This window comes from Taudactylus pleione, unplaced genomic scaffold, assembly GCF_031769625.1.
Source record: "Taudactylus pleione unplaced genomic scaffold, aTauple2 ptg000484l, whole genome shotgun sequence".
Classification (NCBI taxonomy): Eukaryota; Metazoa; Chordata; class Amphibia; order Anura; family Myobatrachidae; genus Taudactylus; species Taudactylus pleione.
In genome coordinates, this window is record NW_028284886.1 from 2,945,783 (window position 1) to 2,961,817 (window position 16,035).

General features: G+C 45.3%; 1 protein-coding gene across 1 annotated transcript; it reads right to left on the minus strand.

Moving 5' to 3' along the window:
• Positions 1-1,512: 1,512 nt before the first annotated feature.
• GABARAPL2 (GABA type A receptor associated protein like 2) lies at positions 1,513-15,796 on the minus strand. Its single transcript, XM_088449428.1, has 4 exons — positions 15,678-15,796; positions 6,086-6,141; positions 4,247-4,419; positions 1,513-2,070 (listed from the first exon to the last, which is right to left on the minus strand). The coding sequence occupies exons 1-4, from the start codon at positions 15,709-15,711 to the stop codon at positions 1,980-1,982; spliced, it is 354 nt and encodes a 117-aa protein (XP_088305554.1). The 5' UTR covers positions 15,712-15,796; the 3' UTR covers positions 1,513-1,979.
• Positions 15,797-16,035: the final 239 nt, after the last annotated feature.

Sequence of the window (16,035 nt, forward strand, 5' to 3'; positions counted from 1 at the left end):
CGGGTCTGAATGAGACCCAGAGTTTGGTAACTGCTGGATTATAGCAAACCTGTCTTACATGGAGCGCAGGTGATACAAATGTATGATTGGGTGACAACTACCTTCAAGACCCAAAGCATCAATTTTACAAGAGGCTGCTCTCGTGCCCTGAATAGATGACTGTCCATGCATACATATTTCCTCCCCAATAGCGCTAAGAGAACACTTGTATTAACCCACAGTACCTTACTGTGTGCATCCATCCCTTCCACATGAGGATGGGTGGTGCACATGGTATGTTGTTATAATACAGAGACCTTATGCACATTCTCAGAAGAGGTCATTGTAAAGTTCATACAGGCGCTATAACATGTACCTTTGGAAATGCGAAGCAGATTGATTATATATATATATATATATATATATAAAATCAATCAATCAATCAATCAAAGTTGTCTATCTAAGTTAACAAGATTAGTAGGATTACACTCTGCATCGTTTTTTGTCTTCTTTGGCTACCTTATGCATATGCCGTGCTTACAGTCGCCCAGAGATTGCAGATCTTTGTATGCAGCCCTATGGGGTGATTAGGGGTGCGTTGCCAGCATTTCCAAGCTGTCGCAATTACACGTCGCAGGCATCGCCTGCAAACGAATCAACCCCATCATGCCCTTCCTGTGACCTTTTATCAGCGATGGAAATAAAATCTGTACTGTGGGCCTGATTCGGAGATGGACGCAACGCCAATCTTATCGCAAATGGCCAATGTTTTTGTCTGCGCGTGTGTCGCAGTCGCAATGACGCCGTAACATTCTGAGTAATCATAGGGAACTTTGATAATCAACTCATCTGCGTTCGATGCTCTTTGTACGTAAGTGTTTTTGGATTTGCGTGGCCGCCGGCTGGCATTTCAAGATAAATTCTGGCGGCTGCGAAATTTGCACATTTTCAAGACGCAGTCGCGACAGGTTTTGCGCCCGTCTCTGAATCGGACCCTGTAAATGGTATTTAGAACAATAATCTTCATACACAAAGTGGCTGTAAGGGTATGTAGGACAAAGAAAGGAAAAGAAAAAGTAGCGATTCTGGGAACAGAACCAAAACCTCTCAGGTTGTACAGCACTTTGTGATTTGCCTGAATGAGTCACATAATATAGTAACAAGCGCATTCTTGGACAGTTTAACATTCGCTGAATATTGGTACAAAAGCTTAAGGGGTCTATTTACTAAGCAGTGTTAGGAGACAGAGTGAAAAGTGATAAGGTGCCAGCCAATCAGCTCCCAACTGTCATCTCACAGGCTGTGTTTGAAAAGTGATAGTAGGGAGCTGATTGGCTGGTACCTTATCACTTTTCACTCTGTCTCCTAACACTGCTTAGTAAATAGACCCCTAATATTGTAAAATAAAGGAAGACGTTAGGGAAACCTAACCTCAAAAGTTTAAGCCAAAGAACTCACAATCTATGCCACTATCTTTAATACAACATCAGACGTAAATATCCACACAAGAGAAGTGCACCAACACGACACAAGTAATGTACTGAATTGTTTTATTTGCAGGAAAGGGGCATAGTTACATCCGGTAATTACTGAGTAACAATACCAATCACTAATAGTTTGAGATCTAGAATGAATGATCTGACTTAAAACATAATCCACATACTGATGAATGCTACTGACGTGGTTTGGTTAATTCCAACTCACCTCCTAAAATCACTACTGCAAACCCCTTTTCACCGCCAAAGAGACCAATGGCTGCTCTATTTCCAATACGCCGCCAGTCTCTTTGGCGGAAAAGTGACTTCTTCATAAAGCGGGAAGGTTTATTTTTAAATAATTTACATTAAATATTTAGACAAAGACGTACATGAGAAACAAGAACTGGTTAGATGAAACCATCCAGTTGAGGAGGATCTAAACCTATAGGGTGGATAGTTTATGCATTATGGTAAAACGAAACCACCGACATTATTTACAAGATTCACAAGCTGTAAATAGGTTTAAAAGCCAAATGTGTTCTCTCCACTGTAAGCCACGTACAAAAAGCCGTCTTCATCTTTCTCTTTCTCGTATAGTTGTCCCATGGTTAGACTGGAAGAGAAAAAGGTTTTTTTTTTTATATATATATAACTTTCTGTATCAAGATTTCCCAATTTGCAGTGTTACTATATTGTCTTGTATAGCGTAAACCTGTATTTGTAAGTTAGTGACTTTAATATTAGAAGCCTGATTCATATCCGCACGCAATGCCGATTATTTAAGTAGTTTGAGCCGTTGCGCATGCGTTGAAGTCGCACTGCGCACGCGCAGCGATTGTTTTGCGACCATGCATGCACTGAGGAGTCACTGGCAGACTGAGTGACAGTCAATGTTTGGGGGAAGTAACATGGAATGGTTAGAAAAACGCAGGCGTGTCTGACCGTTTAAACACGGTTGTCATGGCATCCATCAATTAGCCACTGCGTCCTTGCTCGCAGCAGGAGATCCCTCTGCGTGTCTGGAGACCCGCTGTGTCTGTGGCACCTTAAAGCCGGTACACACTAGACCGACCTCGTAAGCGATGGGACCCGGCAGGGTGTAAACATCAGCAAGTGCGTAGACACTTGCCGGTGACGACTGGGGCCATGCTGCATTTGGCTTGCAGGTCCGACGGGCGATGTCTCGCAGGAGCGTGCATAGTCGGCGACATAATGGGTACACACTAGACGATGTGCCTGATATGTAGTCCAATCCGGCCGGATCGGACGACATATCGTCTAGTGTGTACCCGGCCTTAGACTTATGGCCACCTGATCTGCGTTCAAAGTTTCCGGTTTTGTGCATGAGCGTCGGAAGTAAGATGACTTTAGTGGGCGCCTCTTAGCCCAGTATCGTGGTCGGGTCATTAGCATATTTTCGCAATTGCGGTCCGTGAGAAATCGCAGCTGCGATGGTATTTGCGGTCGGATCTGAATTGGGCCCTATGAATGTAGTTGAAGTTAAAAGTTGGGATTACAAAATGGGCTGAAATAGCCAAAGGGCAGAGGCTCCTTTAGTCTGGTCTGCCGTTAATCGTATGCACATAACCATCGGTGTAACCGACAGCCAGCAGCAGCTGACATTTAAATGGCCGTCGTTTGTGGACAGTGGAAGCTCACTCGCAAGTCCCATGTAGGCCGGTATGTCACACAAATTTGTCACACGCAGTCAGCTGATAAGCGCTGTGTCTAGTACTAAAAAGAGTCACATTGTTTGTCTTGGGAAAAATTAATGTTGCTGGTTTACCTGAACTGAATTCCAGCTCACAGTGTAAATAGTGGCTGTGATACAGGTAGTGGCAGGATTGGTGTGTTGGGGCGGACCCATCCCAGGTGAATGTAGGTCATGACATTTCAGTGGTGACAGTTCTGGATTGCCCATTTTTTTTTTTTTGTATGTACAAAAATTGTCCTTATGTAAATGCATGCTTCTAAAATGAATTTACTGTGTTAGGGAACACTAGTGCCATAATGTAGGTCTCTTGCCCTCCCTTAGCCTGTATGTTAATGGCCAGACCTGCTGGAAAATGCTACGACTTTCTTGTGACTAAAATCAATCTTATAAATAGACTACAGTGTCACATGACAGTATCCTAGCCAGTCACATGACTGCACGGCAATTTGTGGCCAAGCTCCAATCACGTGACCGGCATTGTAAAAATCCTTTTGTGGCCAAGCTCCATTCACGTGACCGGCATTGTAAAAATCCTGATTGCCATGCTATCATTTAGGTGACTAATACTACATGCCAAGATAGCGTGTCAGTGACTAATGCTGCAGGTATGAAGTACAAAGCCATTCTAATTAGGGATGTGCAGGCTCGGATAGGTTCGAGTTTGCACGTGGAGTTCGGATTTTTCCCTCCAAAAAAACGGAACTCAGAACGAGGCAAAACGTCATCTTACATGGACGAACATCATCATTCCTGGACTTTTGTCCAGGAATGATGATGTTCGTCCATGTAAGATGACGTTTTGCCTCGTTCTGAGTTCCGTTTTTTTGGAGGGAAAAATCCGAACTCCACGTGCAAACTCGAACCTATCCGAGCCTGCACATCCCTAATTCTAATACATATTACCATGTTCTTGTGAATGAGGCTGTCTGTGAACGGTCATGATTACAGTACTGTGTAGGTTATTTGGGGGTGGTATGTAATGGCTGTTCTCAGGACACGTTACCCTCACTACAATGTCAGATCGATGCATCTTATAGCAAACAGCAGCCGCTGTAGTGACGGATCCTTGGCTCACCTAGACTGAGGCACAGTCTTGTCTACAAACAGGAAGATTGCTTTTTCTGATGGCAGCAGGATGCGTTTTCTGATTATCCACATAAACTGTGCCACAGTGATATCGGAAGGAACCAGGTATTTCCGCTTGTCGATATCCACAATCTGTGAGCCAGAAACTTTTTCCACGATTACCTGGGAAGCGCAAAACTTTTACTTAGTGCATGCAATCGACAAGGGACACCGCTTATGGCGTAACATGCAGAACTAGAATCTAATATCACCTGTTACTGCGGAGGACTTGTAAAATAAACCCTTCGTGCATTTCACGTCTAATCATTTCTTTTGGACCTTGATAATTTCCCAACTAATATTTGTTTTATGTTTAATAAATGAAAGGAAGTAATCTGATTGGTTGAAAGGTTTAAATCTCTCTTCTTCACAATTTCCTGCACAACAGTTTTCATAATCCCTAAAATATCTGGAACATTTTTAATGAATAAATATAGATGTATGATAACAAATTCTGCATAATTACAGCAATAGTGTTTCCGAGCTGTTAATTATTGCTAGCGACCAAGCGGTGTCCCTGTATGTCTGCTGCCTTCATTACCTACATCTTAAGGTGGCCATACACGGGACGATATTTAACACGATTTTTTCAGTTTCCCCAGGTTGGACAGACCGATCGTTTGAAAATAGTTGTATTTTGAGTCTTCTGCGACCCCGATGCGCGTCCCCGCCGTCGTCTAGTTGGATCGCAGATCAGATGGTTTTGCAGAGAGATCTCAACTGATCGTGTACAATGTGACACACTTCTATGCATCTTATCCTATGATCTTAATGATCAATCGTACACCATTTGACCACATCTTATGAAGAATTTCAAGGGAAATTGTACAACTGATCTTACCAACTTTGAATCTCACCGTGTATGGGGCCTTTACACTTTTAATCTGGTTTAATCTAACTGGTGGAAGAACTGTGATAGTGAGGAAGATGTATCAAGGCTTGGCGAGAGATAAAGAGGAGAAGTTTCTAAAGCAACCAATCAGCTTCTGTCATTTATCTACCAGTCTGAAATGACAGATCTTGATTGGTTACTTTGGGCAACTTCATCTCTCTCCAAGGCTTGATACATTTCCCCTTGTGTCTGATGTGGGTACACATTCTACAGGTACAAAACAAATGCTAAAGAGGCTGTTCCTATGACTTTACATATTTGAAGGATTGTGGAACTTGGACAATCTTAGGAATGCTTAATTAAGTGTGGCAAGGAACATTTTAAAGCAGCTACATTACCACCTACATGTTACATCTTCTAACCACTTCCATCCTTTAAGCCTGTGGCGCTTCTCAATGCAACCGTTATTCCCAGGGTTATTCTCAATGGAGCTGCTATCCATCCCGTTTGCCACTTTAAAACGTTGCAAAGGACTTATCACATCAATAGATTATGGCTTGTCGCACTCGTACCCCTCCCCCTGGGCCCCCAAGAATGTCGGAAGAACTGGAGGAGCCCCAGAAAACACAGCTGCATTGAGAAGTCCCCCGGTCTCTGGCTATGGGGTGGGGGGGATATTAATAACATGTAACGGGCAGGCGACAGTGCCGCTTTAAGCAAATCTCAAAGTTGTATTACAGCTCTCCTGAGTGGTGTCACTGGCTGGTGGTGGATTGCTATTACATATGGCAGCATAGGTGATAGGTGCTTGTTAGTATGAATATCTTCACTGAGGTTTGCAGAGACAATCTAAAGACAGCTACGAACACCAGTACAAGTAGAAAGTCCAGCAGAGCACACTGAATAATTAATCAGTCACCGCCAGAAATACCGCAGCAGGAAAATAAAATGATTTACCGGAACACGGTCTGGGTACTTGGCACGGATTTTCGCCGACTCCACACACCTGTGTTCTGAAAGAACAAGCAAAGATTGTTAGTCAAATAACCTGGGTTGTGATCGGTACAGAAACCTCCTCATTATAAACCTGTTTGGTGTCATTCTCAGAACGGAATGGGGAAGGATTCACACATCGGTCGCATATGATCATCTAAATGCCATGTGCCTTTATAGCACAGTAGTCAGCAGTGTGGTTTTAATCCCTTACACACCATCTGGGAACGAGGAGAAGGACTACAGAAGAAAAATGAACTGAGAAACCGTGATTAGCGATAATGTAATGAGAAAAGGTCCCTAATTCCTGACGGATAAAGGAAGCAACTTATAATGTAACTCAGTGACCCGCACAGTGTTAGGCAGCCATTCAGCGCCTCAGTGATGTCACTAAATATATATATACGCTGTATATGTAGGATGTGACTCTTGCATGCTGAAATGTAGTTCTTAGGGGTCTATGTACTAAGCCGTGGACAGAGATAAAGTACTGATCAGTCAGCTCCTAATTGTCATTTTTCAAACAGCCTGGAACGTGACAGTTAGGACCTGATTGGTTGGTACTTTATCACTCTTTGAATAGCGTCTACCAAAAATCCGGGGGGAAAAATTCCCCCCACTCCAAGTCTGCGCACTATACCAGTGAGAGGCACTGAATGCATAAGGAGCTTCCCAACATGCTGTTAGTTATGTCTGTCTGTCTGCCGGCCGGCCGGCAGGGGGATAAATAGCCTGCACTTATCCTTGTGGCCTATTTCTAGATTATATTAAACTCACAGATTGAGCCAAACAATGTGAACTAGTTATCTGACCCAATTATCTGCACACCATCCCCTTACTGAGCTCAATCTGGGAATGGGAAAAGATTTCTATAACACACTTCTAGAAAGGAGCTAAATGATAATATCAATACTAGTAAATAATATTCTCCCCCCACACCCCCCATAGAACTGACCGATACATATAATGCCTGGGCCTCATCCCTGCCGGCGGTCATTACATCATCTTTATTAGCATATGTAATGCTCCCAAAATGCGTGAAAACGAGCCATTGTTTGGCCATACCCACTACCTTCTTACACATTGCGGTTACATATCTTGTCCTATACATGTGCTTAGTCTGGGTAAAACACATTGGGAGCCTACAGTGAGCGCCAAAGCCTAGTAAATACGCTAGTGACTAACGCGTTTGACTTTTAGTTTGCTCTGAAAAATGCTAATGCCATGCCCGTGGGTACCTGGCCTAAACTTCTAGGGGGGCGAATCAATTCAGTGGGTTTTGAATAGTCGCCCCCTATATTACTGCTGCAATATATTATACAGAATATATATTTCATTATAAGAATATAGTTTACATATACAGTATATGTTATATATATGTAACTACATAAACAATATGTAATAAAACATTGTCAAATAATTCTGTTTCATGTGCGCCTATGTTACAGGAGCTCTCCAACAATAAAATATGATCTATGTAGGTGCCTATAAAACCCTGTACTAGCCACATCCTGCCCCCACCTATCCCCGTCAGGCTCCCTATAGGTGTGTGTAACAGACGGGCGCTGCAGTTGTTGCGATGATTCTTCTGCCAGATTTGACGTCTTATTACCCTGAATGTGGATGCAGTGGGTCCTTACACCCCCACACCCCAGTCTATGGCTGTGGCTGTACGGAGGAGCCCCGGGGAAAATGGCTGCATGAAAGATGGGGGTGTGGGGGACTGCGCTAGCAACTTTTACTCAGCAGTAGAGTAACTTTAGCACATGTATGATCAGAGGGAACGGCATCATATATGGATAAGAACCATATTAGGCCTTGTACCTAGTGATGTTATTTTTATATAGGTTACTAGCGTTTATAATGCTTTCTGCATGGTGTCAAATAAATAGCTATAAAGTAAGAGAGGAGTAATGCTGGGTACACACCAGCTCGACGGGTTCACAGACATATCTGGGGTACTCACCAGCCGGCCAATTGATCGCCCAGTGTGTACCCAGCTTAAAAAAACAACAACTGACTTTAGGGTAACTACTTCCTTGTAAAAGACGACTGACAGAGGAGATTCAGAAGGAGAGATAAGAGGCAGTGGGGCTCATTCTGATTCAGCCGTGTCTGCGACTTTATGTAAATGCCACTACGAAGACCTTCCCTGATGCACATCCGTGCGCGCACATGTCAGCGTCCGTAGGTGCTGAAATCTAATTGGTGCATCTTTAGCCCGATGGCAAGCGCAGTTCCTCCACCCACTTTCACCCACACGACCGCGACATTCCCATACCGCACCCATAAGACGGACCATTTACGTGCGTGCCCTAAGCCGCCACCAGTCACAGCCCAGAAACGCCCACTATATTTCCAATGCACTTCTGAGACCTTTGCGTCTCCCGTGCGCCTCAATCGCAAATCCGTGCGCGCGTTATCTGGATGCATGCGCTGTGTGACACAGACGCGTGCAAAGGAAAAAGAAAAAAAATCGACACACTGCGTCCGCCTCAGTATCAGGTCCGGTATCTCTAGCAACTTAAGTAGATTTATGGACCAGAGGGAACTCGGTGAAGGATACAGAAATAGAAGATATAAATGATGAAGTTCATTAAGCAGCACATTTCAGGCAGAGACTAATTTCAGTCCAGAAACATGAAGTGACAGGCAGCGTAGCATAGAGAGGGAAAGCACCAGAGAAGACCGGGGAGGTAGCTGAGGAAAGTGTAGATGGGAGAGATTACAATAGGGAGGTCACACAAAGAGAATCCCATCAGCACTACAGTAATGCAGGGTACACACTGGAGCGATGTCGGGACGATATCCCGTTTCGTTACGACATATCGCCTACATCGCTCAGTGTGTACGCATGTTTGCGCGCTCCCGACAGCCGCCAGGTTTGATGTGCTGCACATCAAACCTAGCACTATCGCTAGCAGCCAATGCATTGTTAAAGAATGACGGGACGGTGATCGTTACATCGTTCATTAAAGTCGTCCAGTGTGGACGCACAGTCACTGTTGACGGGCATTCGTTCGGATATCGCTCCAGTGTGTACGCAAGCCTAAGGACTACAGCTGCAACCGATAAAAGGGGGCGTAACTTAACACATTAGAAAAACCATGTTACGCTGTGGACAGGTTATGCAAAATCCGGCAGTATCTTCCCTGCATGCAATAAAGGAAACTTGCCATTACACACCGTGCATCGCTACCTGGTTTGTCTGGCTGCAAATTCCCAACTTTCAGCTGGATTTTCCCCAGCTTTAAATTAGATCCCAAGTACCCAGGGAAGAGATCAAGACTGCCAAACTTCAGAATTAGGTGTAACCGAACCAGCAACCAATAGGTCCATTCCACTAATTCTGTACTCACTATTGCATATGTAAGCCTAGTCCGGGAACGTTCCACCGAAACATTGTATACCTGCAAACTCTGAGGCCACAGTAAGCCATGTACACACTATACAACTGACAGATATTGGGTCGCTGCACCAGGGCCCGACGGTCGGTCCAAAACCTAGTATTTATTCTAGCACCCTGCACTGTGCAGTTCCTCTTTCCTGCCTGGGGTGTCGCTCTCTGCTCTGGTGCTTCTAGCACACTCTGGTCTGTAACTCAGCAGTTTGTTGCATCAGCTGAGTGTGCTAGAGGCACCAGAGCAAAGAGTGACACCCCAGGCAGGAAAGAAGAATTGCACTGGTGATAGGTGCAAGGGTGCTAGATTGATCAAAAACCCATAGGATGGGCTCCTGATATAGCATGTACTGCACACGCTGTCTTTCCTGTCGTTTTGGTATCATTCAGAAATTGCGGTGTGTGCGGACCTAGGCCAATGTCTGTTAATTAATTAGCATTCCCCTACGGAGACAAGATGAATTGGAATCAAAGGGATTGTTTAGAACTAACCGATTACTGTGTAGTGTGTAGGCTGTACATTGGGATCGTTTTGGTTGGTCAAAACCGGTCTAGTCATTTCCATCGTTTGGCAAATCTTATAGTGTGTGCCGACAGATGTGTCCTCATACATCTAGCCTCCTTGGGAGTTAAGCAGCCCTTCTAATGGCGCCATGCCGTGGCATGACTCAGTAGCGCTGAGCGTCTTAGTGTGCGACTTTTTACCTTCAAATGCGTCTTATTCACATAGTGATGCTAATAGCTAGCACAAGCAGCTTCTGCTGATTAAAATGATATACAGCATGCCTATGTTATGTGTGCGTCTCCGTGTGTATCTGCATGCAAAACGCTACGTTCCAGTGTTACAGTCGCTGACACTGTAACGTAGCATTTCACATACAGATAGACCAGCAGACGCACATATAACATAGGCATGCTGTATATCATTTTAATCAGCAGAAGCTGCTTGTGCTAGCTATTTGAATCACTGTGTGAATAAGATGCATTTAAAGGTAAAAAGTTGCACGAAATACGCTCAGCGCTACCGAGGCACACAGAGCTCCCGCGTTATGTGTGGCGTGACTTGTAGCGCATGGAGGATAGATGTATGTGGACACATCTGTAGCTGAACAAACAGAAAACTGAAACCCCAGAACTGTTAATGACTCTAGCTCTGTACTGGTAATAGAGATGCCAAACGCAGAAGTGAAACCAAAACTGTTGCAAACAAGTTATTAATAGCAAAGTGCAGTGACTGAACGTTGCACACTTTTGCATAAATAAGAGGACACTTTGAGGGATTCAATATGGGAGCGAAAAGTCCGTGCTGGACTTTTCGCTCCACATCGGAGATTTTCCTGGGATAAAGTATCGGGCGGGCAGGCGCCCGCTTTATCCCCGTATTCAATATAAAACCTACGAAAACGGGAAGTTGCGAAGTGGGATCTGTCTAAAAAAAACGAAATTTTCCTGGAATAAATTGTAGGACCCCCCTAAAGTTGTAAAAACATGGCGGATCACTATGGGTACCCCCATTTTAGCCTGCAAATGAAAGTCTGGGATTTAAATAGCCGCAGCAGGTGTTTTTTCCCGACATTGAAGAAGTCTTGCAGAAGAGCCCTTGGGGTTTTTTTTCCTTTTTTTAAGTGGTCCCATCAAATTTGGGGTACATGAAAATGGGTACTAGCATATTTTTATGTCCCTAAAGTAAGTTTTAAAAAATTCTGCAACTATGCACCTGCCGCTAATAGCCTATTCTAGAAAACACCTGCCGCATACTTGCAGAATAGCCCTGAACCTATTTCCCTATTTTTAAACACTTTTTTCCCATTTTTTTTCCACCCCAATTTTAATTAATTTTTTGTGGTGTCCCTATTTTTTTTTAAAACTTTTTTTGACACAGTTATTTTTAAAATGTCATTCCCAGGGGTGCAGGCTATTTTTTTTTAAGCCTGCACCCCTAAACCCCAATTCTGCCACCTATTCGCCACCTATTCAGTGGTGAAAAGTTATCCCCGTAGACTTTTCGAACCTGCGAAAAGTCTTTGAAATTGAGGGCCTAATTCAGACCCGCTCGCAAGCGGGCCGATGGGGCCCTAGTACGCATGCGCACGACGGAGGGAGCTCCGTCGTGCGCATGCGCGAGACCCGCATAGCGACAGCCAAGCTGTCGCTATGGCTCTCGCACCATAGGGGGCGTGCTGTCAATGGTGAGGACAGCACGCACCCTTTGGTGGGCGTGCCGGGGGCGTTACTACCAGACGGAGGCGTTCCCATGGGAACGCCTACCGTCTGGGGCCGGCCCCACTGACATCAATAGTGATGTCAGTGGGAGTGCTTTTGGCTCCGATAGAGCCAAAAGCACTCCTGGGCTTGCGGCAGCGAGACCCTACCGCAGGGTCTCGTCGCAAGCCCAATGGTCGCGATGGTCTTGACCATCGCGACCATCTTTTTGGCCGCTCGCATAAGCTGTGGGTGGTAACCCACAGCTATGCGAGTGGCCAGGAGGCCGCTCCAATTTTAGGTAGGAGGGCCCTGATTCAGAGCGAGCGCTCTGGTCAGAACGTCCGGCTCTGAATCAGGCCCTGAATACGGTGTAAAACCAAAACCTCCGAAAATGACATCATTGGTGCGAAAACATCGCAAAAACTAAGTTTTCGCTCCATATTGAATACCCCTATTTGTATTGTATTTAATGCAAAAAAAGTACTATATGTTTTGGATGAATTGTAGGACGTTTTAAAGCATGCTACGTACAGTGATTACTTCATTTGAAGATAGAAATTAGAATATGCTTTTCATTTTGAGACAATAGAATGTTGAATAATTAATTTGATAATTAGCAATGGGCTGTATGCAGCTGCCAATAGTTATCGGAATGTTCATCGCTCTCAATTCAACTTCTCTATCTCGAACCACATAATAAAAGAGTTTCATGGCTCTCTCTGCGTCAGGGGGGATGGGTACGGGATCCCAACAGGGAAAGGATACCGACACTTGTCGGTAGGTATGTTAGCCCTTCCCCTCTCCTTACCCTAAACCTAACCTCCCCTTCCCCACACCCTATACCCAATATAAAGTAGGATATAGAGCCAGGAGGCAGCATGTGACAGAGGATATAGAGACAGGAGGCAGCGTGTGAGGGAGGATATAGAGACAGGAGGCAGCGTGTGAGGGAGGATAAAGAGATACAGGGCAGTGTATAGAGGATATAGAGACAGGAGGCAGCGTGTGACAGAGGACATAGAGCCAGGAGGCAGCGTGTGAGGGAGGATATAGAGACAGGAGGCAGCGTGTGAGGGAGGATATAGAGACAGGAGGCAGCGTGTGAGGGAGGATATAGAGACAGGAGGCAGCGTGTGACGGAGGATATAGAGACAGGAGGCAGCGTGTGACGGAGGATATAGAGACAGGAGGCAGCGTGTGAGGGAGGATATAGAGACAGGAGGCAGCGTGTGAGGGAGGATATAGAGACAGGAGGCAGCGTGTGAGGGAGGATATAGAGACAGGAGGCAGCGTGTGACGGAGGATAAAGAGATACAGGGCAGTGTATGAGGGAGGATAGAGAGGAGGCAGTATATGGAGATACAGGTCAGTATATGACGTATGATATAGTAAGGCAGAGTATGAGGGAGGATATAGAGATACAGGGCAGTGTGTGATGGAGGATGTGGAGATACAGGACAGTATATGACGTGGGGTATAGTGAGGCAGTGTATGAGGGAGGATATAGAGATACAGGGCAGTATATGACGTGGGGTATAGTGAGGCAGAGTATGAGGGGGATATATAGATACAGGGCAGTATATGACGTGGGGTATAGTGAGGCAGTGTATGAGGGAGGATATAGAGATACAGCACAGTATATGATGTGGGGTATAGTGAGGCAGTGTATGAGGGAGGATATAGAGATACAGGGCAGTATATGACATGGGGTATAGTGAGGCAGTGTATGAAAGAGGGATATAGAGATACAGGGCAGTGTATGACGTAGGGTATAGTGAGGCAGTGTATGAGGGAGGATATAGAGATACAGGGCAGTATATGATGTGGGGTATAGTGATGCAGTGTATGAGGGAGGATATAGAGATACAGGGCAGTATATGACGTTGGGTATAGTGAGGCAGTGTATGAAGGAGGATATAGAGATACAGGCAGTATATGACGTGGGGTATAGTGATGCAGTGTATGAGCGAAGCTATAGAGATACAGGGCAAGGTATGAGGGAGGATATAGAGATACAGGGCAGTATATGGCGTGGGGTATAGTTAGGCAGTGTATGAGGGAGGATATAGAGATACAGGGCAGTATATGGCGTGGGGTATAGCGAGGCAGTGTATGAGGGAGGATATAGAGATACAGGACAGTATATGATGTGGGGTATAGTGAGGCAGTGTATGAGGGAGGATATAGAGATATAGGTCAGTATATGATGTTGGGTATAGTGAGGCAGTGTATGAGGGAGGATATAGAGATATAGATCAGTATATGACGTTGGGTATAGCGAGGCAGTGTATGAGGAAGGATATAGAGATACAGGTCAGTATATGACGTCGGGTATAGCGAGGCAGTATATGAGGGAGGATATAGAGATACAGGACAGTATATGACATGGGGTATAGTGAGGCAGTATATGAGGGAGTATATAGAGATACAGGACAGTATATGATGTGGGGCATAGTGAGGCAGTGTATGAGGGAGGATCCAGAGATATAGGGCAGTATATGACGTGGAGTATAGCGAGGCAGTGTATGAAAGAGGGATATAGAGATAGAGGGCAGTGTATGACGTTGGGTATAGCGAGGCAGTGTATGAGGGAGGGATATAGAGATACAGGCAGTATATGATGTTGGGTATAGCGAGGCAGTGTATGAGGGAGGATATAGAGATACAGGGCAGTATATGACATGGGGTATAGTGAGGCAGTGTATGAAAGAGGGATATAGAGATACAGGGCAGTGTATGACGTAGGGTATAGTGAGGCAGTGTATGAGGGAGGATATAGAGATACAGGGCAGTATATGATGTGGGGTATAGTGATGCAGTGTATGAGGGAGGATATAGAGATACAGGGCAGTATATGACGTTGGGTATAGTGAGGCAGTGTATGAAGGAGGATATAGAGATACAGGCAGTATATGACGTGGGGTATAGTGATGCAGTGTATGAGCGAAGCTATAGAGATACAGGGCAAGGTATGAGGGAGGATATAGAGATACAGGGCAGTATATGGCGTGGGGTATAGTTAGGCAGTGTATGAGGGAGGATATAGAGATACAGGGCAGTATATGGCGTGGGGTATAGCGAGGCAGTGTATGAGGGAGGATATAGAGATACAGGACAGTATATGATGTGGGGTATAGTGAGGCAGTGTATGAGGGAGGATATAGAGATATAGGTCAGTATATGATGTTGGGTATAGTGAGGCAGTGTATGAGGGAGGATATAGAGATATAGATCAGTATATGACGTTGGGTATAGCGAGGCAGTGTATGAGGAAGGATATAGAGATACAGGTCAGTATATGACGTCGGGTATAGCGAGGCAGTATATGAGGGAGGATATAGAGATACAGGACAGTATATGACATGGGGTATAGTGAGGCAGTATATGAGGGAGTATATAGAGATACAGGACAGTATATGATGTGGGGCATAGTGAGGCAGTGTATGAGGGAGGATCCAGAGATATAGGGCAGTATATGACGTGGAGTATAGCGAGGCAGTGTATGAAAGAGGGATATAGAGATAGAGGGCAGTGTATGACGTTGGGTATAGCGAGGCAGTGTATGAGGGAGGGATATAGAGATACAGGCAGTATATGATGTTGGGTATAGCGAGGCAGTGTATGAGGGAGGATATAGAGATACAGGGCAGTATATGACATGGGGTATAGTGAGGCAGTGTATGAGGGAGGATATAGACATACAGGGCAGTTTATGGCGTGGGGTATAGCGAGGCAGTGTATGAGGGAGGATATAGAGATACAGGGCAGTGTATGAGGGAGGATATAGAGATACAGGGCAGTATATGACTGAGTATAGCGAGGCAGTGTATGACGGAGGACAGAGAGCTGTAAGGAGGACATATATAATGGAGGCTGGCAGCAGTGAGCGGATATGACAGAGGGGAGGACAGAGGCCCCGCCGCCCCCAGGTGACCCCTCTTTCTTTCTCACCAGGTGCGTGATCTTCTTTAAACATCCACTTCATGTTACCGAGCGGTGACAGCAGCGACAACAACAACAGGGCGTGGTCTACCTCTGACAACACTTCCGGAGCAGAATGTTCTCCGCGCCCGACTCCGCCCACACAGTTGTGTACAAAATAGGGAAGGGCGCCTGACTCCGCCCACACAGTAGCGTAAGGGAGGGGGAGGGGCGTCTGACTCCACCCACACATATCATACAGCCGGAGAGGGCGTGGCGTGCCGCTGCAGGGGCGGGGCCAGGCTTGGTGGTGGCAGAAGCTTTACAGTATATACACTGCTCAAAAAAATACAGGGAACACTTAAACAACACAATGGGGCCCATTTAT

Excerpts from the sequence above, each read along its gene's own strand:
- GABARAPL2 (XM_088449428.1), bottom strand. The coding sequence starts at position 15,711 with ATGAAGTGGATGTTTAAAGAAGATCACGCACCTG. Across the intron at positions 4,420-6,085 it reads AGTACCCAGACCGTGTTCCG|GTAATCGTGGAAAAAGTTTC; the intron begins GTAAATCATTTT and ends TGCGCTTCCCAG. Across the intron at positions 2,071-4,246 it reads AAGACTGTGCCTCAGTCTAG|TCTAACCATGGGACAACTAT; the intron begins GTGAGCCAAGGA and ends TTTCTCTTCCAG.